The sequence below is a fragment of the Nansenia antarctica genome, assembly GCF_963989245.1.
Source record: "Nansenia antarctica genome assembly, chromosome: 4".
Taxonomy (NCBI): domain Eukaryota; kingdom Metazoa; phylum Chordata; class Actinopteri; order Argentiniformes; family Microstomatidae; genus Nansenia; species Nansenia antarctica.
In genome coordinates, this window is record NC_137689.1 from 38,383,803 (window position 1) to 38,409,551 (window position 25,749).

General features: G+C 47.4%; 1 protein-coding gene across 1 annotated transcript; it reads right to left on the reverse strand.

Annotated features, from left to right (window-relative positions):
* Positions 1-9,733: 9,733 nt before the first annotated feature.
* otop1 (otopetrin 1) lies at positions 9,734-15,518 on the reverse strand (the record flags this gene model as incomplete). Its single annotated transcript, XM_080529776.1, has 6 exons — positions 9,734-9,904; positions 10,181-11,094; positions 13,982-14,112; positions 14,303-14,361; positions 14,727-14,863; positions 15,146-15,518. 6 exons carry the CDS (start codon positions 15,516-15,518, stop codon positions 9,734-9,736), a joined length of 1,785 nt encoding a protein of 594 aa, XP_080385902.1.
* Between the last annotated feature and the right edge of the window lie 10,231 nt (positions 15,519-25,749).

The following is a 25,749-nucleotide window of genomic DNA, read 5'->3' on the forward strand; positions in this document are numbered from 1 at the left end:
TCCACTCAATTGTTGTGCTGAATATTTAGGGATTTTAACAACCAGTCCTATTAAGAATCCTGATGTCTGGTGTCAAAACCAGTGACCGCTGCGAAAGGGCAGCTGACAACCTGGGAAAGACCTGGTGACGGCCTGAAGAGACAGCTGACAGGAGGGAACAGACCCCAACGGGGCTGGCATGGGTTAGCTACCCGTGTTGGCAGGAGCCTTTCACTACACAGTGACTTGGTTCCACCCAACTATGGCTACGAAAAATTCAAAAGGAAAAACACCCCTAGAGTCTGCGAGAGCGGGGGCGGAAGATGACTCATCGGCGGATCACACGGTAACAGACCCTGGAACGGAAATGACAACGAATCAAATGATCAGCACGGTAGTTGACGGAGTAACAACACTGGCAGGACACAAGCTACAAAGCTGCATCTGTGGCTGGAAAAAGATAACATCAGAGAAGGGTCTCAAGATCCACCAGGGCAGGAAAAAGTGCCTAAGAGAGCTTAGCGAGGTGCCTCGCATTGACCACTACTTCCTCAGAGGTAGGGCAAATCAGTCGAGTGAAGCCCAGTGGCAGGATATTCACCACAGTCCACAGGGTATCAGAACCCCAGACGAAGCTCAACCAAGCACAGATCCATCAACGGACATGAGTCCAGAGCCTATCCAGCCACAGACAGCAGTAGAGAGGAAGATGAATGGACGAAAGCCTCAAATCTTGTGGCCTAAAGCCTGCCAGAAAAAGGAGTGGGAAAACACCGACACAGACCTTGTCCATCTTCTAGAAGGTCTGAAAGGGGGCGTGGAAAGAAAACTGGACAAGATTGGAGAGATCATTTACAGCTATGGAGCAGAGAGATTTGGGGTGAAAAGTAAGAACCATGGGACACAGAAGGAACCATCAGCCCATCTCAAGTCCAGGAGACAACAAGAGATTGAAAGACTTGTGAAAGAAAGAAGGTGCCTGAGAAAACAGTGGAAGAAGGCCACAGAAGTGGAAAGGAAAGGACTTGAGGCACTACAGGCCGACATCAAGCAGCGTCTTGTAACACTGCGAAGAGCAGAATGCTTGAGAAAGCAACACAAGAAAAAAGAGCGAACGAGGACTGCCTTCTACAGAGATCCCTACAAGTTTGTCAAAGACCTCTTTGTCAAGGAGAAAACGGGGACCCTCAAAGTACCCATAAGGGAACTAGAGGAGCACCTGAGGAAGACCTACTCTGACAACCAGAGGCATGTGCCAGCCAGCATTCCGGATGACATGCCACCAATCCAACTACCTGAGCACCAGATGGAAACAAGGCCCCCTACATGGAGCGAAGTTGAGAGCACAGTAAAACGGGCAAGAACAGCCTCAGCCCCTGGGCCCAACGGCGTTCCATACAGGCTATATAAGAACAGTCCAGGCGTCTTGAAGTACCTCTGGAAGCTAATGAAAGTGGCATGGGAAAAGGGAATCATACCAAAGGCATGGCGAAGGGCAGGAGGGATCCTGATTCCCAAAGAGAAGAATTCCTCAACCATCGACCAGTTCCGCCAGATCAGTCTACTGAATGTGGAAGGAAAGATTTTCTTCAGTGTTGTGGCCCAGAGGCTCTCAGTATTCTTGCAGAAGAACAACTTTGTCGACACCTCAGTGCAGAAGGCAGGGATAAGTGGATTCTCAGGATGCCTGGAACACACAAATGTCATCTGGCACCAGATACAAACGGCCAAGAAGGAGAAGAAAGACCTGCATGTGGTTTTCTTAGATCTTGCCAATGCCTTCGGGTCAGTGCCTCATGAGATTTTGTGGACAGCGTTCAACTTCTTCCAAGTCCCAGAGGGCATCACAAGGCTGGTCAAAGCCTACTTCCAGGACCTCCAGTTCTGTGTAACAGCACAAACCAGTACAACTGCTTGGCAGCACCTCGAGATAGGCATAATGGCGGGCTGCACCATCTCTCCACTGGCGTTTACCATGGCAATGGAGCTCATTATTCGAGCATCCCGATGGGTTGTTGGAGGGGAACGGTTGAAGAGCGGGCTGCGTCTTCCACCAATCAGGGCGTACGTGGATGACATGACGACAATAACAACAACAAACGCATGCACCAAACGCCTGCTGGATAAACTCCAGGGTAACATCAAATGGGCACGAATGGAGATTAAACCCAGTAAGTCCCGCAGTATCTCCATTGTCAAAGGCAAGCTCGCCAATGAGAGGTTCCACGTCAACAACGAGCCAATACCAACAGTTCTGGAGAAGCCCATCAAAAGCCTTGGCCGCTGGTATAGCGCAGAACTCAAAGACTTGAAGCAGGTGGAACAACTCAAGCAGGATACAATCAGTGGCCTCAAGCAGATCAACAACACTGCTCTCCCTGGGAAGCTGAAGCTGTGGTGCTTTCAGTTTGGACTGCTGCCCCGTCTCATGTGGCCAATTTCCATCTACGAGGTCACACTATCCCATGCCAACCGGCTGGAGAGACTGGTGAATGCACAAGTGAGGAAGTGGCTTGGACTGCCGAGAGGCCTTAGCAGCATAGGCCTGTATGGCAACGGAGCCCTCTCCCTACCAATCTCAAGCCTGGTGGAGGAGTACAAATGTGCCAAATCAAGGCTGGAAATGACTCTCACAGAATCCCGGGATCCATTCGTCAGAGGTGCTGCTCCAATCCTAGCAATGGGGAGGAAATGGAAGCCATCTGCAGCAGTTGCGGTGGCAAAGACCGCCCTCAGACACCGGGATATAGTGGGGCATGTCCAACATGGCAGAGGGGGCCTTGGCTTGGAAACAACAACACCCACATGGCAAAAGGCTACTCCAACCGAACGGCGGAAGATGGTGGTTGAGGAGGTGCGCCACCAGGAGGAAGCAGCCAGGTGCGCCAAGGCAGTCTCCCAAGCCCAGCAAGGCCGCTGGATGAAGTGGGAGAGCGTGGAGAGGAGGAAAATCACGTGGAACGAGCTGTGGAGCATGGAGTCTAATAGGCTAAGTTTCATCATCAGAGCCACATATGATGTCCTGCCCTCTCCTACCAACCTACATCTCTGGTATGGAGAGGACCCAGCCTGTCTCCAGTGTGCAGCCCCAGCAACCCTCAAACACATCTTGGTGGGTTGCAAGACCAGTCTAACTCAAGGAAGATACACCTGGCGCCACAACCAAGTGCTAAAGTGCTTGGCTGCCGAACTTGAGCACAAGAGGGTAACCACCAACGCCACGCCTCTAAATGCCCAGACTACCTTTCCACGGAAAACAACCTTCATCCGGGAAGGGGAGAAACAGAGGACCAAGCCATCACCTCCAGACTCAGGCCCCCTGAACGCAGCCCGGGATTGGGAAATGCGGGTAGACCTCAGCCAGAGGCTCACCTTCCCAGCCGAAATTGCAGCGACCAACCTGCGCCCAGACCTAGTCCTCTGGTCCAAGTCCTGCCGGCGTGTCTTCATCGTAGAACTGACGGTCCCATGGGAGGAGGCCATCGATGAGGCATTCGAACGGAAGAGGCTGCGGTATGCCAACTTAGCAGTCGAAGCAGAGGGGCGGGGCTGGAACGTGAAGGTGTGGCCAGTGGAGGTGGGCTGCAGAGGCTTTGTAGCCAGCTCCACCACAAGGCTCCTGAGGGCAGTAGGGATCAGAGGACAGGCCCAACGGAAGGCAATCAGAGAACTGTCCACTGCAGCAGAACGGAGCAGTCACTGGCTGTGGCTGAAACGTAGGGACCCAACATGGGCTCCCAAATGACCACGTGGTGCCACCGTGCGACACACACCCAGGCCTGATCAGCCTGTGGTGGGCCAACCTCGGCAGAGGGTGTCTTGTGATAACTGGCCGAAACACCCAATGAGGTCGGGGACCACAACTGAAGATGTGTCGTACTGGTGGCACCACGTGATCATTGCCAAATTCCACTCCACCCAAGAGGACATCTCCAACTCCACTCAATTGTTGTGCTGAATATTTAGGGATTTTAACAACCAGTCCTATTAAGAATCCTTTAGTATTCTATGGTATTATTTTCATAAACTGACCACTTCGAATTTCTCATATCAAAACATAACAAAGTTCCAAAGTTCAGAGCTCTGCGCTGTGGAAGCGCTCAGAGATGGGCGCTCTGACTGAAAACACAGTTTTGTCCGAGCGAACTGACAGTTCGTGCATTTACGAACGTACCCGTAATAACACTGATGACAGCTGATCAATACAAAAGACGCTGCAGCTAATGCATTCGTTTCCAGGACATCACAAGAGGAGCAACATATCACAAAAAAGCGACCGTATATTTTAGTTTGCAAACACATCGCAATGCTAACCTCAGAATGGCACTAGGGATAACATCCACAACAACACTTAACAGTAATACATTTATGTAATATACTGTGATGAACCTGCGAGGGGAGGGGACATTCGTAGCTGATTTCTCTAGGTTCGATTATTGGTAAGCGACAGAGAACTTTCAGGACTGGTTTATTACAATCGCTTTTTTGAGATAGGTTGTTCCTGCTGTGATGTTCTGGTATGGTGGTATGGTATTAGCACTCATTTTAACTAAATTAAATAAGCTGTATTGAAAGGAAGCGAACGAAGCGAACGCAACAATTACAATGAGCCCACAAACTGAAACATATGTCACTCAAGCATAGCCTACAAGGAAAACACTCATAGAAGTTGGGCATTGGTCAACATGATGTTACAGATGGGATGAACCGGGGTTCTTTCTATCGTAGCATAGTATTGCAATTTCTGCACTGTACATGAACTGTCAAGATTCTTCTACAATGCAGCTTACCCAGACACATTGGAAACTATCAAAAGCTCTGCCTTTGGTAGCTGAGTTTTTAGCTTCTCCATCTTCTTGATGACACTCACTTTTATTTTTTGGGGCGCTGCGCTACGTGTGTCTGTGTCACAGAGCCCGGCCAAGTTCAGAGCGCTCAGAGATGGGCGCTCTGACTGAAAACACGGTTTGTCCGAGCGAACTGACCGTTCGTGCATTTACGAATGTGCCCGTAATAACACTGCTGTTTTTCATGAGAAAAATACTTTATGCGTGAACGCCCCCCAAGAACACCTCAACGCCCCCCTTTAAAAAATATTTGTTCCAGCGCCCCCCGATGTTGTCTGAACGCCCCCTGGGGGCCCCCGTTGAGAAACGATGCCTTACAGAAAGGAAATGGGCCTTCCTTGAGTGCTAGATTCGCCAAACTGTAGAGAGACTTCTCAGTATAAATGATATAAAACCCCAACAGTTGACCTCTCCAAGGCCTTTGACACTGTGGATCATTCCATCTTGAAGCACGATTGTTGAATATTGGTCTGTCAAATCAAGCAGTTGGTTGGTTTGCTAATTATCTGTCAAACAGAATGCAATGTACACATTTTGAACGTAGTTCTTCTACAATGTTAAATGTCTCTTCTGGCGTGCCCCAGGGCTCTGTTTTGGGTCCAATTTTGTCTAGTATTTATGTGGATGCACTTGGCAGAAACGTCCCTGATGCTAAATTCCATTTCTATGCTGACGATACTGTCATTTACTGTTATGGTTCCACCCTTGCCGAGGCCCTTGGCTACTTACAGACTGCCTTTAACCTTGTGGAACGTCAGCTTATAGACTTGAAACTTGTTTTAAATGTTTCCAAAACCAAATTAATGTTTTTTTCAAATGGCAGGAAGATACCTGAGCCCCCTCCCAGTGTGTTCTCCTTACAAGGAAACATGATCGATTTAGTGTCTTGTTATAAGTACTTGGGTGTCTTGTTATAAGTACCTGAGTGTCTTGTTATACGTACCTGGGTGTCTTGTTATAAGTACCTGGCTATTTTGATTGATGACCGGCTTTCTTTTAGATGTCCTATAGAGAACCTGATAAAAAAATGTAAATTGAAACTGGGGTTCTTTTATCGCCACAGGACATGCTTTACATTTGCTGCCAGGAAAGGTTAGTTGCAGCCACCTTTCTTCCTGTATTGGATTATGGAGACCTTCTTTTTTGCATGCCCCGGCAACATGTTTGCAATCTCTGGACTCTGTACCACGGTGCCCTGAGGTTCCTCACATGTTGCAAAGCCCTCACTCACCACTGTACCTTATATGGCAGAGTTGAGTGGCCCTCATTGGCTGCACGTCGTCTCTCACACTGGCACACCTTTATATATAAAGCCATTTTAGGCCTACTCCCCCAATATTTAAGTGGTCATATTTCAAGAACCCAGAGTACTTACTCCTTACGTTCCAACGACTGTTATCTCCTAAATGTCCCCAAAGTTCACACTGAATTCGGCAAGCACTCCTTCATGCACTGTGCGCCCACTGCCTGGAATTCATTACAGAGCACTCTAAACTTGAAAGAACAAATTTCTCTTGGAACATTTAAAAACCTCGTGAGTAACTTGGAATCAGCCTCATATCGTTCTTGCCCCTGTTTTATATGAAAGTCCCATTTTTATTCTATTTATTCATATCGTTCTTGCTCCTGTTTTATATTTTATATGAAAGTCCCATTATTTTTATCCTATTGATCCTATCTGATCAAATTGTATTTAGTCTATTTTTTGTTGTTGATCTGGTGTTGTTGTATTGTTTGTTTTAACTGTTGAAACGTTATGTTTTTAAGCTGCTGTCTTGGCCAGGCTTCCATTGAAAAAGAGACCATTGTGTCTCAATGGGACCGACACTGGTTAAATAAAGGCTAAAATAAAAATAAACTAGGATGTTATTAGATGTCACTAGGATGTCATTAGATGTCACTAGATGTCACAGGGATGTCATTAGATGTCATTAGATGTTATTAGATGTCATTAGACGTCACTAGGATGTCATTAGATGTTATTAGATATCATTAGATGTCACTAGGATGTCATTAGATGTTATTAGATGTCATTAGGACGTCATTAGATGTTATTAGATGTCACTAGGATGTCACAGGGATGTCATTAGATGTTATTAGATGTCACTAGGATGACATTGCATGTCATTAGGACGTCATTAGATGTCACTAGGATGTCATTAGATGTTATTAGATGTCACTAGGATGACATTGCATGTCATTAGGACATCATTAGATGTCACTAGGATGACATTGCATGTCATTAGGATGACATTGCATGTCATTAGGACGTCATTAGATGTCACTAGGATGTCATTAGATGTCACAAGGATGTCATTAGATGTCCCTAGGATGTCATTAGATGTCACTAGGATGTCATTAGATGTCCCTAGGATGTCATTAGATGTCCCTAGGATGTCATTAAATGTCACAAGGATGTCATTAGATGTCACTAGGATGTCATTAGATGTCCCTAGGATGTCATTAGATGTCCCTAGGATGTCATTAGATGTCACTAGGATGTCATTAAATGTCACAAGGATGTCATTAGATGTCACTAGGATGTCATTAGATGTCACTAGGATGTCATTAGATGTCCCTAGGATGTCATTAGATGTCACTAGGATGTCATTAAATGTCACAAGGATGTCATTATATGTCACTAGGATGTCATTAGATGTCCATAGGATGTCATTAGATGTCACTAGGATGTCATTAGATGTCACTAGGATGTCATTAAATGTCACAAGGATGTCACTAGGATGTCATTAGATGTCACAGGGATGTCATTAGATGTCACAGGGATGTCATTAGATGTCACTAGGATGGCCAGAAGAGATCCACCTTGTGAGTATTGACCTACTTTGCATCCATATTGTTATTATGATAGTTACTCACCAACATTCAAAAGTAAAAGAGAGAGAGAGACCCACAAGGTTGTGGCAGGTGCAGGGTTTTAAATCCAAGTTGAATGTGATTTATTTCATTTGACAAAAGATATGCCTTCATGACATCACTGTATAATTTCATAATCTTGTAACAGTGCCTGTATGTACAGTGGTTTTATTCTACATGCAAATATGTACAAAGATGATAGTATTGGTGCAAGTTAACCAACAATTGTCCACAAAATAAGCATTGATCACAGGTTGGCACATACAACTGAAAACATGTACAGTAGATAGCACCAAATTGAGAACTTAAAGTTTTCTGACAGTCCACTACAGCCCTAAATATGTTGTTTAAACACTTCATACAGTAGAACTACATTTCAGTATTTCATCGTTAAATCAATCAGCAATCACAGGTTATGGTGATTGTCAATGCTCACTTGTCAAGGAGTCAAGATGTTTGGTTCAAGTTATTAATTAGTTCTATTTGAACTAGGGCCAGGTGTTTTTCCTGGTCTGGTCTTGACAACTATTTGTATAGTTTACCTTTTAAACAGCCATGTTATTGAAGAATGCTGCTCAAGAACATGTATTCCCCAAACAGGTTTTACGGTGGCATTTTGGTTAGGTATTTTACAAACCCACATTGTGTCATCTTTGTATAGCCATAAGGCCTAATTTATTATGGAAATATGTACAAAACAAGTATTCACGAGTATTCCCTTCTGATGACGATGAGCTACTTCCGCTAAGCTCACACTGTGTGAAAAAAGCTGGACAATAATTACATATGTATTTGGTATTCTATTAATATTTATGTGTTTGGTATTCTATTAATAATTACATACTGTATGTGTTTGGTATTCTATTAATAATTACATATGTATTTGGTATTCTATTAATAATTACATATGTATTTGGTATTCTATTCAGGTACTTGATCTGGTTACGGTTCTGTGAGTATTATCACAACTGACTTCTCAACTCCTCCATTATCTTCATCCAATTGACATTTTCTGAATTAAATGGTGACATAGTAACAAAACACACAGAGGCTACAATAGCAAAATAGGTACAGTACATCAATACTGTCTGGGTGAGGAAACTAAGATACATGTAAAACCAGGAATACATTTTTTTGGGAAAAAGTGGAACATCCCTTGAACAATGTTAACATGAACAGCAACTTCTCTCTTGACTTAATGCAAATGTCACAAAAAAGGCGCAGAATAATAATATATCACGTTTTGGAAAGACATTGTGATGATACGTTTCAGATTCTGAGAACTATAGTCCAGTGTTACACTTAAGAGCATTCCAAATATAGTGCTGCCCTATGCTACTATCTACTGTAGGATCCAAGCCTAGCCAGCCTAGAAGTTCAAGTGTTCCACAGAGTTGTGAGTTTCCTGTGTATTCCAATCAACGAGAACATCATCCATGACAGTACGTATATTTGAGAATGCTACAAAGTAGGCAAGAAAAAAGTTTAAAGGCAGTTGCACTTAATATCTAAAAAATACAGTACAATTCTTACACCGCATTAAACAATCAATGCCGAGAGATTTCTTGGCTGCCTATCATGGTGTTTGAATATTGCAGAAGACATGATGTGGCATGATGAGGTCCCAGAATTAGGGCGTTAAATCGTTGCTTGTCTACTGTGAAACAGGTACAGTATGTAAGCTTGCCGGGTTTGCTTTTTTCTTTTAAATAAAATGCTTGGAACCAAACATCACATACATACAGTATACATCTAACAAAACACTTAAACGCTTAAATGATGCTTAGGTGGAACATTCAATTAAGACAAACCCAAATATTTGTTATTCAAAAGTCGTATGTAAAGTTGCCATATAATGCTTATTAAGACCATGTGACTATCTCAATCTAAACCGAAGAATCAGTATTTTCAGTGACATGACTCTTCCTCACCATCGCTCTTCATTCACCTTGGTGACAAGCGTTCTTGTGCATGTTGTCTTGCCTTGTCAGTCCCCAGTCCCCCCCGGGAGGGACACTCCCCATCACTCTCCTTCACACCCTCCGGAACACTTCAAAGAGGGAGGCCACGGCGTGCATGCGGTAGAAGAGGTTCATGGGAACAGCAAAATTGAGAACTGTCGTCCATATGGTGAAGCCGAAGATCTCCTGCTCTAGCCCGTTGTCATACTGAGGTCGGCAGCCGAAGGCGGGGAGGATCCAGAGCTGAAGGAAGGAAAGACCAAATAAGGACATCAGGTCAAGTCAGGGAACTTAAAGCGACACACCCTCAGAAAATCTAAACTTGTATAAACTTGTACTCAACAGAGAATTGAATCCATCACCGATGTCCAACGTGCACACTCATCTCAACATCAGACCATGGGGTCTGAAAATATTTGACCACCTTTATGTTGTTTCACTACCAATCACACTGAACGCATGACACACACAGGTGGATAAATCATCCGTACAGGGTAAACAAATAAGAAAGACGCTTACTGAAATGTTGCACATGAAGAGGAAGACTGCAATGTTCTTGAGGATCTGCCTCTTCTTGCTCGGGCGCTCCACCACATTTGTCGCTACGTGCAGGGGCACCTCCGAATGTTTCCGCGGACACCCGTACACCTGTCCGTTCTCCTCCTGCTCGCTCTCCAAGGTGACGGGGTGACCTTTGTCCGGGTTCTCGTACGCCCGGTTGATGATGCCGTTGTAGGGAGGCGCGAGAGAGGACGCGACAGAGAAGATCTCGGGGGCGGCGGCGGGCGTCTCGGGGTCCTCGCTCTCCCCGTCCTCCCTCTGGCGGTAGAGGGACTCGATGATGAAGAGGTTCTGGATGTACTTCTCCAGGACGATGAGCAGCGAGTACAGCAGGCAGGTCCAGAGGTAGCGCGGCCTGCTCTGGGTGGCCGCCACCGCCACCACGCTGCACCAGGACATGAGCCAGGAGCCCACGGAGGAGCCGAACAGGAGCTCCGTGTCCAGCTGCCGCGAGGGGTTCTTGGCCGTGTCCATGGGCATGCGCTCGGCGCGGTAGATGAGCAGGCCGACGGCCCCGGCGGAGCACATGGACACCAGCATGACGATGCCGTAGCAGTAGAACATGGAGACGGCCGACTCCCTGGTCTCCAGCGACTCTTCCACGTGGATGATGTAAACGACCAGGACGCCGATGGTGCTGGCCAAGGCCACCAGGCCCAGGATGGGCCCTACCACCAGGCCGTGGGTCCTCGTCGCCAGCCTTTTGCGGTTGTACTGGAGGTCCATGGTGCGTCCGATGTTCTTCCACATGACAAAGAGCATGGCCGAGACGAAGATGTGGTACTCGATGTTGAAGGGGTAGAGATAGTAGAGGCTACTGGAGAACATGGAGCAGGCACTCGTGGTACAGTTGCAGTGAGGCTCCAAATCCACTGGAAAACAAATCGGAACAACCCATGTCATGATCAAAAGTCAAATAGTTTTCAGTCATTATATCATACATGGGGCGCCAACATAACATCATTTCATAATGCAATCCAATCCCTATAGTCTATGAACATACTGTCATAGGACAATCAAGGTTACAGTATTTTATAGTCTGTGCAGAAGACCAGCTACATATCCTGTCTGTCTGTCTGTCTTTGTGTCTTATATTTCGCTGTGACCGAATGAATAATTTCCCTCAGAGCCCCAGAGGTTGCACTTTAGAGAGAGAAACAAAACACTTTACTGTGAGTGATGAGCCAGGGGAATTTTGAGTACCAATCTTCTTCTTTTTTCTTTTTTTTGTCAATAAGACATTATTGACACATTGTTTCAACACAATCTCTCTGGTTTCTGTGTTTCAGAACAAGAGCAAATTTAGACCTGTCTCTCTCTATGTACTGGTCAACACTACCCTGTCTCTCTATATGTACTGGTCAACACTACCCTGTCTCTCTATATGTACTGGTCAACACTACCCTGTCTCTCTATATGTACTGGTCAACACTACCCTGTCTCTCTATATGTACTGGTCAACACTACCCTGTCTCTCTATATGTACTGGTCAACACTACCCTTCCTCTCTATATGTACTGGTCAACACTACCCTTCCTCCAGACAGGACTACTGCAATGCACTCCTCATCGGGATTCCTAGCAGCTGCCTCCAGAAACTTCAATACATCCAGAACAGCGCTGCTAGGATCCTGATGAGGGTGCGCAAATATGATCATGATCACATCACCCCCATCCTCAAATCACTTCACTGGCTCCCCGTCTCCCTCAGAATTGCATTCAAGGTCTCCCTCCTCACCCACCAGTGCATCCATGGAACTGCCCCCCCCTACCTCAAGGAACTCCTCCATACCCCTCAGACCTCCTCACGCACCCTCCGTTCTACTGCCACCAACCTCCTCAAGACCCCCAGGACCAAGCTCCGCACGATGGGAGATCGGGCCTTCTGCTCGGCTGCTCCCAGGCTGTGGAATGCTCTCCCTGACCACCTAAGGGCACCACAGTCTGTGGATGCTTTTAAACGAGGCCTTAAAACTCACCTTTTTAATAGAGCCTTTTTTTAGCCTTTTAATTGAATGTTTTTTTGCTTTATCTTACTGTGTTGTAGCACTCTGAGATTGTATATGTAAAGTGCTTTTATAAATAAAATGTATTATTATTATTATTATTATTATTATTATTATTATTATTATTATTATTATTATATGTACTGGTCAACACTACCCTTCCTCTCTATATGTACTGGTCAACACTACCCTGTCTCTCTATATGTACTGGTCAACACTACCCTGTCTCTCTATATGTACTGGTCAACACTACCCTTCCTCTCTATATGTACTGGTCAACACTACCCTGTCTCTCTATATGTACTGGTCAACACTACCCTTCCTCTCTATATGTACTGGTCAACACTACCCTGTCTCTCTATATGTACTGGTCAACACTACCCTTCCTCTCTATATGTACTGGTCAACACTACCCTGTCTCTCTATATGTACTGGTCAACACTACCCTGTCTATCTATACGTACTGGTCAACACTACCCTGTCTCTCTATATGTACTGGTCAACACTACCCTGTCTCTATATATGTACTGGTCAACACTACCCTGTCTCTCTATATGTACTGGTCAACACTACCCTTCCTCTCTATATGTACTGGTCAACACTACCCTGTCTCTCTATATGTACTGGTCAACACTACCCTGTCTCTCTATATGTACTGGTCAACACTACCCTGTCTCTCTATACGTACTGGTCAACACTACCCTGTCTCTCTATATGTGTGTACATGTCCATGGGATAGTTATATGCAATGTGTGTATGTTTTTTACACTGCTGTATTGAGCTTTTCCACCTGTACCGAAAACAAATTCCACCGACCTAGGTCGTGTGGTCATTAAACGATTCATTCATTCATGCATTCATTCATGTACTGGTCAACATTAGATCCTCCCCCAGTCTTTCATAATGAGTCTCATTTGTGTTTCGTACACTCAACACACTGACATTCTCAACACCTAAATACAGACCGGCACACACATTGTCCACATTGTCACTCCTCAAAATAAGGCTTAAATGTATACTTAAAAAAAAAAAAAGATCTTATACTTTTATACTTCAGTGCTGCCCTCTAGAGTGCATTAAAAAAGAAAACATCAACCCTGTCTTGAAGCACCCCTCCACCCCTCCTCCTCAGGGCACCACTATGGTCCTGCTCCCTTTAATTAAAAAGGGAACAACAGCGGTGCAGCCAGCCTCACAGCCGGCCGGATATGAGGGGACCGGCCGAGCCCCCCCCCTGCCCCCCCCGCCTGGCTTAAGATGTATCAGTTACTGTAATTGCAGCGCCCTTGGGAGCACCCGGGCCGAGACAAAGCCGTCTGAGGTGGAGTTTGAGGGTGAGAAGGGTGGGGGGGATGCTAGCGACCGTGCGTGTCTCGTGAAACCAGAGAGAGGCACTCGACACAAACAAGACCTGCTGGGCTGCCTAGCTTACCCCCCCCCCCCCCCCCCCGCGCGCCCCTCAACCCCTCCACCCCCTGCCTCGTACCCCCCCACACCTCTCTTTCATCCAACGAAGTGAGCTTTCAAGTGGACCATTGTCTTTTTTCTTCTTGGTACAAGCCGGCAATCGACCCCTGTCCCCTTACCTATGGTGAGATTCATGTAGCCCAGGGCAGAGAGCCTTGTCTTACTTATGGTGAGGTTCATGTAGCTCAGGAGAGCCTTGTCTTACCTATGGTGAGGTTCATGTAGCCCAGGAGAGCCTTGTCTTACCTATGGTGAGGTTCATGTAGCCCAGGAGAGCCTAGTCTTACCTATGGTGAGGTTCATGTAGCCCAGAGCAGAGAGCCTTCTCTTGTGGTTGTTGAGGAAGTGCTCGGCCTCCGACATGACTCCGTTGCACCAAAGGAGGAGGTTGGTGAAGACAGCATGGATGACACCAAACCTGAGGGAAATCATACGTTTGGGGAAAGAATTGGACATTCGTTGTCACAGTATTCATAAGTGGATATAATATGGAATAGTAAATCAACTAGATGTGTTGACGATGTGTAGATTGAGTTTGAGTAAGAAGCATGGTTGTTGTAGTAGCTGTGTATCTAACCTATATCGAAATGTATTCTATTTTACAATACCTTTCAAAAGTCTCAAATGTCTTGATGACATCCTTGATGTGAAACCAGAGGAAATGCACCTAAAAGAAATGTCAAAATCAGGCATGCATAACAACCCAAATAGGCCATGAAATAAATGTAATTAGGCCGACAAAAAACATAAATTTAGTCTCAGATAAAGGCTTTTGATTGCAAAAACAACTGCCTCCACAGTGAGCTCCACATAAAACCAACGTTTTAACCCCAGGATTACCTCTGATACTCTTATAACATAGATAATGACAGGATTGTGTTGTTGAGACAATTCTCTTTTTTGCCTGAGAAAAAAGGACATTGTCCTGCCAAAACCAAGCTCTAACTATTTACTTTTTAAACAGTCAAAATTGGATTTACCAGGACCGAGAATTTATACCATCTCAGGAAGCTTGGTAGTTGTGGACCTTACCTGTGCTATAGTATGAGTGGCGTGGATGATAGGGTATACCCCCACAACAGCGGACACGCACGACTGATAACCAACATAATACCCGACACGGAAGGCGTCCATAATCAAGGAGAGCAGCGCCAGAAGGGTTAATCCACCTATCAATGAAACATCGATTACAATGGGGATGCATTGAAACGAAATAAGCAGCAAAAGCCAACTACATCTATAAATGAATTTATGCGCGTCATCACTTTGTTCAGATTGTTTAGTTATACAGTACTTGATAAGACTCATTCCACCATCATTCATCATAAAGCGTTTAATAATTATTCTTATCTGCTAACCCACTCGTGATAAAAGTAAAACACACCACACAATTGTTATACCCTAAAGACACATCTTTGGACATGTCAAACACGAGCGTGCACCAGCCTCACCTCTTATCCAACACGTAGTAGCGTGCACATCTTTCTCTGCCTGTACGTTGTTCTGCCTGTCCCTCCTCACGATGTACCACATCATCCACAGCAGCTGGAGGATCATGAGGGTCGTGATAAACGACAACAGGTGATCTTCCTTCACAGACGCGCCATGGTGCGCAGTGGCCAGCATCAACGACACGCCGATCAAAAGCAAATTAGTCCCATACTGGCCGCTCAGAATCTCCGCGTTCTTCTGTGGATAGTCCTCAGTCAAACTGACTTTCAATTTGGTGAATATTTTCTTTTCTCGCTCTGAGGTGGAAGACGAGGAGGAACTGTGACAATACTTATTCAAACACATAATATCGAGGCCGCCGTGCTCGACCATGGCGCCGAAATCTGTAACATTCGAGTCCGAAAGAAGAGCAACGTCAACACGGTGCGCTATAAGTGCATTTGTGGAAGGCCAAGTGCGTAACCTGTTGCAACAATGAAGGGACGCAGATGGATAGGTACTGTGCCAACTGCATGTTAATAAAATCCAATAGCAAGTTCGATGTTCTCATACGTTTTCTGCTTCCCTACCATGGTGTATTTGACAGATCCTATTGTCCTCTTGTACCATTTAGCAGAAATGTCTTTATATCGCCTCATAGCCGCTTGCTGAGTCACTGAAGTTGAATAGATTGAGTTTCAGCCATTGGTGACCCCAGACCGTTGTCCTGGACCTGCCATACGTTTTTGTGAAATTAGTGGACATTCACTCAATCTACAGAAAAAAACCTTCATCATGGAATAACTTAATCCCCCAAAACTAAGAGGTTTGGTCTGCGGATCCTCGTTTGGCAGTTGCCAACTAGCATTGCGCTCTATCCAAGTCGCTGTGAAATCCGTTTTGAGTGGTTATCCAGTGGCATACTTAGGATAAAAAGCAGGATATATAAGCACTTAGGCGGGGTTTCACGGGTGCGGAGGTTGGTATTAGCCTAGACTGTCTTGATCAACTGTCCAAATGCGCCCCAGTAGTTAGCAGTCCATTTCCACTTGCCTTTTCAAGAACTAAGCTTTTCAACAGTGAAAAAAAAAAAACGAATCAAATTTCAATGGTCAAATCTACAATGGCTCTTTTTGTCAATGGCTTTGTTGAACTAGGACTCATCTTTAATGAGATCCCCTCTCCCCCTCCCCCCGCGCGAAAAAGTTGGTTGTAATGAAATCGTCTTTGGCAACACCTAGTGTGCTATGGCCAAAAGTGAAATCAATATAACAATAGTTGGAACTCAACACAAGAAGTGGAGAAGAGGGAGATTTTGTACGATGGAAAATTAGGGTGAGGGCGTAATAACTACAAATAACCAGTTGTGTCTATCTATTTAAATCAATTTAATTTCAAACAAATGTATCGCATTCATTCATGACCGAATGCAATATGAACAAGTGGTAAATTACAGAGTCAAATGCAATTATTGAAAGTGATACAGGTAAAGGCTTAACAATGGGCCCCATTATATTTCAATGCTGTCTCTCAGGACGCCCGTGGAAAGCTGACTGAACAACCCCTGACCCAGATTGAATTCGAGTTTATTCCACATTTTACGCAGCAGACGCCAAGTGCATTTTTTATATTGTTTATGTCACCAGTGCTGCGCTAACCTTTACAATTAACATAAAGGCCTGCTGCACGTTTGGGCATGACACTGCCAGAAAGTACATTGAGAAGTAACAATTGACAATGCCGTCAATGAGCCCTGTAAGAATGATCAATAGACTCGCTCTTGGGGGGCGGGTTATCTCGGATACATAATCAGTACTTCGTTTCCGTTGCTCTATCTACAGTCAAAGACCGTATCTGCCAATCAGCATCGACAAATACACTCACATCCTCTTCAGGTGAGATCTTCAGCGTCATCAATGCCATGCATGAGTGGGACACCCAATCGATCATCGTTCATCAATGCTCTCAATAGAATGTGTCCGTCAAATTAACAAACACACTGCACCCATCAGCTGGCAAAGCCTTAATTCCATCAAACTGATTGTTTGTAGGCCTAATGTTTCGTTTTGATTCGATTGGCAGGCGGATAATGGTCGGTTTTCTTTCGCGGGCATGTTTTGTTGCTCGTGCTTATGTAACAGACATGTCAGGTAAAACAGACAGGTAAAACAGACAGGTATCCCCATTTGATGGAAACGGCGGAGTGGCTTACATTCTTCTGTATAGGGTCAATCGTGTTTACAGTTGCGTTTAACAAAGACTAATATCATGTGCCTTACTGCAATCTTCCCAATCATCCCCAAAACAAGCAGTCAACAGGACACTCATGCTTGCCTTATGCCCAAAGAGGATATATTTAGCTTCTGAGACAGGTCACACATGACAAGTCACAATTTGATCCTATAATATCCTGACAAATAACTAATACTGATTCAACTAAATTCCAGCGCCATGGACAGATTTTCAGCTCCACACCTGGTTATAAAAGGTCTTATTTTAAAAACAATAACGATAGCCTAATTATTATCATTTCGCGGGAACCGAATCCTGCTACGCTTTGAGTAAATAAATGAAGCCATGGTTGTCAACTCTGGCTCAAGTATTACTTGCCATAAAATGGGTAATTTATAATTTAGGTGGACCTTCGTAAGCATAATATCCAGCCAACATTTATTTTTTGTTTCTTGAGAACGAATTTCATTTACGAATGAAACCAAACGGATTTCGAAGTTTGTCTAACCTACTAACAATTAAGCCTGGTACACATATAAGGATTTTCTGTGTACATACATCTACTGATGCCTCTGGACACATCTTCAAAACATATTTTTTTATCTGAGAGAGACCCCACACATGAAGCTAAAAAAATCATGGATTAAACAGTTTTGATGGTATTGTGTGTGGTGTGCTCCGATATACACCCACATGCATACAGGGTATATACAGGAATCTTGAGGTTAATTTCAATACCTTTCTAAGACTTTTAAAGACCGTGGCTGTGTTCGAAATAGCATACTAGCATACTACTCATACTAGATATGACGTAGATTTGAGTATGCGAGAGCGTTCACACTGTACAGTATGCGAGATTTGAGTATGCGAGAAATTTAGTATGTTACGGTACTGTGTGGGAATACGGTACATGTGGGAAAACTAAGGTTAGGGTTAGGTGCTATGTCGACTTGGTACATGCTGGCATGTCTAACCCTAACCCTAATCCTATCCCTAACCCTACACCTACCCCTAACCCTAACCGTAGCACCCTAGCACCTAACCCTAGTTTTCCCACATGTACCGTTATCCCACATGTACCGTAACATATATACTATATTTTCTGAATAATTTAAGTGTGATACGACTGTACACTTCTGGAGTACTGATTCCCCAAAATGCATTTCGCGTCTAGGGTTGCCAGATGGGGCGGGTTACCGCCGAATGGGCTACTGGATTTTGAAAGCTTGCAATAAACATCGTTTTTTGCACAGATTTGAGTGTGCAGATGCTGCTTTTTTGCACTCTATTTGATACTCTTCAGCTGCAGCACCCCAGCCAAGTCTGATCACAGATGAGCGGTGGTATTTTCACTATACTGGGAATTAACATGGTGAAATGCATTCTTACACAAGGCTACGTCGTCATGATTAGAAATATGCCACTTGAAATGCATGAAATCCAAGTTTATTCGTGTCTTACATACACGTTAGCCTATAGTACCGTTTTGACCCGAATATAAGACAGGGTTTTTTCCCTGTCAGAAAAAGTCGCATCGTCTTATATTCGCGCCCTAGACTTTTACACGTCAATATTAATTCACAACAACCTATGGCGCCAAAAGACTGTTCCCCACGCGAGCCACCGTGCGTCTCCCGCTCCCTCTCACACACACCCCAGTGACAAGGTGCCTGGAGAGATGGAGAGACACTCGGACCAGCTCGAACAAAGTGGCTCTAAAGTTGGTCAAGTTAATAAACAGCAGAGGCGGAGTTACGATGCCAACTTTAAGATCATGGTGATCAATGAAGCAGAGGCTTCAAATAACTCTAGAGCAGCAAAAAAAATATGATGTTACAGAGTGTAACGTTAGAAGATGGCGAGGCCAAAAAGATCGGCTGAAAAATGCTCATAGCCAGAGAAAAGCATATCGTGGTGCGCAAAGCGGCCGCTTCCAGGAGGTTGACAGGAGGGTGTGTCAATACGTCATCGAAAAACGTAATGAATGTATGCCATTAGGCCAATGTGCCTCATTGCTAGATAATGAATATTGAAAACATACATTTTTACCAAACAATGTTACAGCCTACAGCCATTTTTTATTCAATGTTTTTATATAAAACATTAACCAAAAGATGTTTTATGAAATGTGAATACAAATAAAATAATTTTCTTTCTATATTATATTTCCAAAAAAGTATATATATATTAAAATGAGTCGTGAAAAAGGGGGGTCGTCTTATAATCAGGGTCATCTTATATGTGGGTCAATACGGTATTGTAGCCCAATCACGAATGATCCCAGTATTGTCGCTTCAGACGGACAAGTTGGTTGTATTGTGCTTGCTGCAGCAAGCCCACGATATGTTATTGCTCATATATATTTATTTTAATCATGTTCTTTTACCAACTGCTAAGACAACAATATAGTAAACTAGTTACTTGAGCTAGCTAAAGATATTGGCCCCCCAAATCATTTTACAAATTAATTAATTATGTTATGATGTTTCTGTCGAACTCCGTAAGTAAGCAATAAAAGCAACGCAGGGTGCGTTCGTATATTCGCTCTGAGAGCGCCGGAGCGCACACTGGGTTCAACGTCATAAAGGGACCAGGTAATTTGATTGGACAAGAGGCATTGCATGAGTGCTGATCAGATTTCCAGGGCGAATTTACGAACGCAGCCATAATATAGCTAGCGAACAGAAGACGGAAAAATCGTCAGATCAGATACAGTATATAAACGGGTTATTTTGGTAAACTGGACACATTTTGGGAATATATGTGGTTACTTTCTCGCCTGAAAACATATTAAAACTTCATAAAATGACATGTTAACACTTCACAAAATTACAGCTTTTAGCCAATGGAGGTTTAAAATGGAGGTGTGATTAGCTTACATTCCATTCCACGTCACAATCGTACTCGGGAGTTGTCAATTTCGACCACAGACGAGGATTTTTGGTTGAACACGTTTAATATTTACGATTGTCGGCCCCGACCATTTTCCGAGCAGATTGTTGGGAGAAATTGACTCTTAAGGCCAATGCACACGGCGTGCGATTTTGTCGTGCGACGGAATTCTTTTGGTCGTGCGACAGAAAAAATGCAGTGTCGAATTTTGACGTGCGACGGATTGTGTCACAATGGGACAATTGGGAAACTTCAACTGGTGTATCTACATTAATTGAGTCACTCATAACGGGGAGAAAGACTGGAGCATACATTTTACACACGTCTTTCGGTCATAGACAGCTAGCTTGGTGAGCATCAACTAATTGTCCATAACGTAAAAAGGAGGCGGTTGTAAAAAGATTCTGCAGTCTCACAATGAAAGGAGAGTTCAACTTGGTCAACAGTTGAGGCTGTAGTGTACACGAGGACCGCTCCAGACAACTTTGTGGGGAACATGGCGCGTTCCGACCTGCAGGGGGAGCCACAGGACGGTTGGTGAAGGGGATGGGGGCGTAATTGGCACCGGCTGATGCCAATTAGGTCCTCATCAAAGTGCCCTCTTAATGTGTTGCTTTGTTTCCCCCGGGAGTTCAGTCAGGTGGAGGAGAGAGAGAGTGAAGGAGACCGGAGAGGAGAGGAGAACGAGAACGGGCGAGAGTCTGGGAGAGAGAGTGGAGAAAAGCCCTGCGAGCCAGCCGCGAGAGAGGCGAGAGAGGCGAGTGCACGGAGAAGAACTCCCCTGAGCGAGGCTCAGCTTAAAGAGACATTGACCAGCCCAGTGTGTGTGAAATAAACTGGGCTCCGCCCGTTCTTATACCCGCCAGTACTATTGTCCGTCTCCCTCTGTGCACGAACCTGCTACAGTGGCGCCCGACGTGAGGCACAGAGGAGAGGCGGACCCAACACCCAATAACGGACAGGCGGGGGCATGGAGTCGCCCCTAGGACATATACTCGCCCACCTGGCACAGCTGCAAGAGCAGCAGGCGGCGATGGCGCGGGTCAGCCACGACGCTCTGATGGACATGGCCCGCGCCCAGGCCGAGGACCGGGCGGACCTCCGGGCCATCATCCGCGGCCGGGAGGGGAACGGGGACTACGGCGTGGCAGGCGGTGGGACCCGAGTCCGGATGCAGCGGATGACGGAGGGGGACGACCCGGAGGCTTACCTCGAGACGTTCGAAGGGGGTGGCCCGGAGCAGCGGGTGGCCAGAGGACGAGTGGGCCCACCAGCTCCGGCCCCTGCTGATCGGGGAGGCGCAGCTCGCGCTGGCTAGTCTCCCAGCGGCCAGCCAGGCCGACTACCCGACAGTGGTCAGGGCCATCCGGGACCGGCTCGGGCTGAGCCCGGAAGAGCACCGGCGCCGGTTCCGTGCCCTGACCCTGGAGGCCGTCGGGAGGCCGTTTCTGTACGGCCAGCGGGTGCTGGACCAGGCGCGGCTTTGGCTGCAGCCCGAGGAGAGATCGGCGGCGGAGGTGGTGGAGCAGGTCGCCCTGGAGAGGTTCGTGGGGGGCCTGCCGGCGCGGACCGCTGCCTGGGTAGCCTACCACCGGCCCGCCAACCTCACCACCGCCATCGGGCTGGCCGAGAACCACCTGCCCTCTCCAGACCTGGGGGACACGGCGTGAGAGGCCGATGGCCGCTCCCCGGGGCAGGTGGCCGGAGGCAATGCAGGGGGGCGCGCCCTTCACCCCACAGAGAGCCCCACAGGCGGCAGAGGAGGGGTGCTGGCGGTGCGGCCAGCCTGGCCACCTCCGCCGGGAGTGCACGGCTATGGAGGTCGGCCGGGCTGTCATCACCGCCGACGAGGTCACCCCTCCCCCGGACCCGAGCGAGGTGTACCGCATCCGGGTAAGGATGCAGCGGGGTACGTGCGAGGCGCTGCTGGATTCGGGCTGCCTACAGTCTATGATCCACCAGCGCCTGGTGCGACCAGGGGCATTGGTAGGGGCATCGAGGGTGTCAATACTGTGTGTGCATGGGGATGTTCACGTATACCCGGTGGTCCCCATCAAGATTAAATATAATGGGAGAAAATATAGAGTCTCCCCCTGGTAGAGGCCCCATTTGACCGTATTGGAATGGACATTATCGGCCCATTAGAGCGATGTGCACAAGGCTATCGGTTTGTGTTAGTTTTGATAGATTACGCAACCCGATACCCCGAGGCAATTCCCCTGCACTCCATCTCCGCGAAGAGTGTGGCGCAGGCGTTGTTTCAGGTCATCTCCCGGGTGGGGATCCCGAAAGAGATCCTCACTGACCATGGTACCAATTTTATGTCACGCACCAAGCACAAAGAGCTGTACGGATTATTGAATATTAAAGCGGTCCGGACGAGCGTGCACCACCCGGCCAGCGATGGTCTGTGCGAGCGGTTCAACCGGACGCTGAAATCAATGATCCGTAAGTTCGTTCACGAGGATAGTCAAAATTGGCACCAATGGCTAGCCCCCCTGTTATTCGCAGTGCGGGAAGTCCCCCAGGCTTCCACGGGGTTTTCCCCATTCAAGCTCTTATATGGGCGCAAGCCTCGCGGCGTCCTGGACCTCATCAAAGAAAGCTGGGAGGAGGGGTCCAGCGACAGTAAAAATTAGATTCAATACGTCCTGGACCTGCGTGCAAAGCTCCACACGTTAGGGGTTATATCACGGGAGCATTTGCACCAGGCCCAGGAACGACAAAAGCGCCTGTATGACAGGGGGTCTAAGCTTTGCATCTTCGCACCGGGAGACAGGGTCCTTGTATTACTGCCCACTTCCAGCTCTAAATTACTCGCCAAGTGGCAAGGGCCGTTCGCGGTCACACGGCGGGTGGGGGAGGTGGACTATGAGGTGGTGCGTTCGGATCGGGGGGATAGCACGCAGATATATCACGTAAATCTCCTTAAAAAATGGACCGAGGTGATCCCTGTCGCGCTGGCTACGCTACTTCCCGAGAGGGATGAGTTCGGGCCGGAGGTCCCAAAGTCTAAAATTAGTACCCCGGCCCACTTAGGAGACCATCTTTCGGCGGCCCAGCGAGCGGACGTGGCCAAGTTACAACAGAGGTTCGCTGACGTGTTTTCCCGCCTACCCGGGCGCACCACGCTGATAGAACACCACATAGATACAGTACGCAACCGGGCGTTACGGTGCGTACACGGCCGTATAGGCTGCCGGCTCACAAACGCGACGTGGTGAGCCGGGAATTAGAGGCAATGCTGGAACTGGGCGTGGTAGAAGAGTCCCACAGTGACTGGTGCAGCCCTATCGTGCTTGTGACCAAGCGAGATGGGGCTGAACGGTTCTGTGTGGACTACCGACGGGTGAACGCGGTGTCTAAATTCGATGCCTATCCAATGCCCAGGGTCGACGAGCTCTTGGACCGGCTTGGCTACGCGGCTACATTTTATACGACCCTGGACTGTACGAAGGGATACTGGCAGATTCCGCTGTCGCCAGGGTCCCGCGAGAAAACGGCGTTCTCCACCCCGCGCGGTCTATACCAGTTCACCGCGCTGCCGTTCGGGTTGTTCGGGGCCCCGGCTACGTTCCAGCGGCTCATGGATCGTATCCTGCGGCCGCACTCTGCATATGCAGCGGCCTACCTCGACGACATCGTGATTTACAGCGATACGTGGCCGCAGCATATGCAGCGGGTAGCGGCCGTGCTGCAGTCGCTGGGGCGGGCGGGGCTCACGGCCAACCCAGCGAAGTGCGTGATCGGGCGGGGGGAGATCCGCTTTCTGGGGTACGTCCTGGGCGGTGGGGACGTGCGACCGCAGATAGATAAGACCGATGCGGTCGCCGCCGCCCCGCGGCCCAGGACCCGGAAGGAAGTGAGGCGGTTCCTGGGACTGGCGGGCTATTACCGGCAGTTCGTGCCGGGGTTTTCGGAGCTGGCCAGCCCCCTGACCGACCTCACCCGGAAGGGTGCCCCAGACCCGGTCCAGTGGTCGGAGCCGTGCCAGGTGGCGTTTGAAGGTATTAAAGCTGCTCTCTGTGGTAAAACTGTCCTGTATGCTCCCGATTTTAACATCCCTTTTTCCCTGCAGACGGACGCATCGGATAGGGGGCTGGGAGCGGTGCTGACCCAGCTGGTGGAGGGAGCCGACCGTCCGGTGCTGTACCTGAGCCGCAAGTTATCGGAGCGAGAGGGCAGGTACAGCACGGTGGAGAAGGAGTGCCTGGCCATCCGGTGGGCGGTCGGCGCCCTCCGGTACTACCTGCTGGGGCGCGCGTTCACCCTCTACTCCGACCATGCTCCCCTCCAGTGGCTCCACCATATGAAGGACTCTAACGCGAGGATCACACGCTGGTACCTCGCGCTGCAGCCCTTCAATTTTACGGTGGTGCATAGGCCGGGGGCGCAGATGGTCGTGGCCGACTTCCTCTCCCGTTCAGGGAATCTGGTGGTGGGGGTGTGTGGGGAACATGGCGCGTTCCGACCTGCAGGGGGAGCCACAGGACGGTTGGTGAAGGGGATGGGGGCGTAATTGGCACCGGCTGATGCCAATTAGGTCCTCATCAAAGCGCCCTCTTAATGTGTTGCTTTGTTTCCCCCGGGAGTTCAGTCAGGTGGAGGAGAGAGAGAGTGAAGGAGACCGGAGAGGAGAACGAGAACGGGCGAGAGAGAGTGGCGAAAAGCCCTGCGAGCCAGCCGCGACCGAAAGGGTCGGGCGAGAGAGGCGAGTGCACGGAGAAGAACTCCCCTGAGCGAGGCTCAGCTTAAAGAGACATTGACCAGCCCAGTGTGTGTGAAATAAACTGGGCTCCGCCCGTTCTTATACCCGCCAGTACTATTGTCCGTCTCCCTCTGTGCACGAACCTGCTACAAACTTACTTCAGGGTGAACAGAAAGGAGTTTGACGTTGATCTGGGAGAGATTGGCGCCGTCGTCACCAAGATGCCAAGATAAAATATGTGCTTTAAGGAGGGTATTGTAGTGCCAAAAAACGAGAGTCGTAGGCGGCGTATCAAATGACAAAGCTAAACGTTTAATGAAGGACATGAATGATTGTCAACAACACACTCAAGCAGTAAGTAGAATAAACAACTCGGGTACCACGCACTAAACTGTCCGTGCGGAACAATACTCCCAACCCATATTTCCGTGGGTGATGTCAACCCACCAAAGTATTACGTTATTTAACATGATGGCATACATTAACACTAGACGCGCAACGTTTTTTTACCTACTTTTAGCGCGACGAGGTGTCGAATCACACGACCACTCTTCACAATGGGGGAGTGTGTACTGACGCACAAAAACCGCTGGATGGCGATTTCACACAAGAAGAGAAAATGACAAGATCACTTTAGGCTACCTCTAAAAATGCATAAAGTTCCTATGCGCAGAGAAGCAGAGAAGTGGGGAAATTATTAGCACAATCTGATATGAAGCTTGAGTCAGCTGAAAACGAACTATGGAACAAATTAAATGATATATATGGAGAGGAGTTTGATTGTGACTGCGG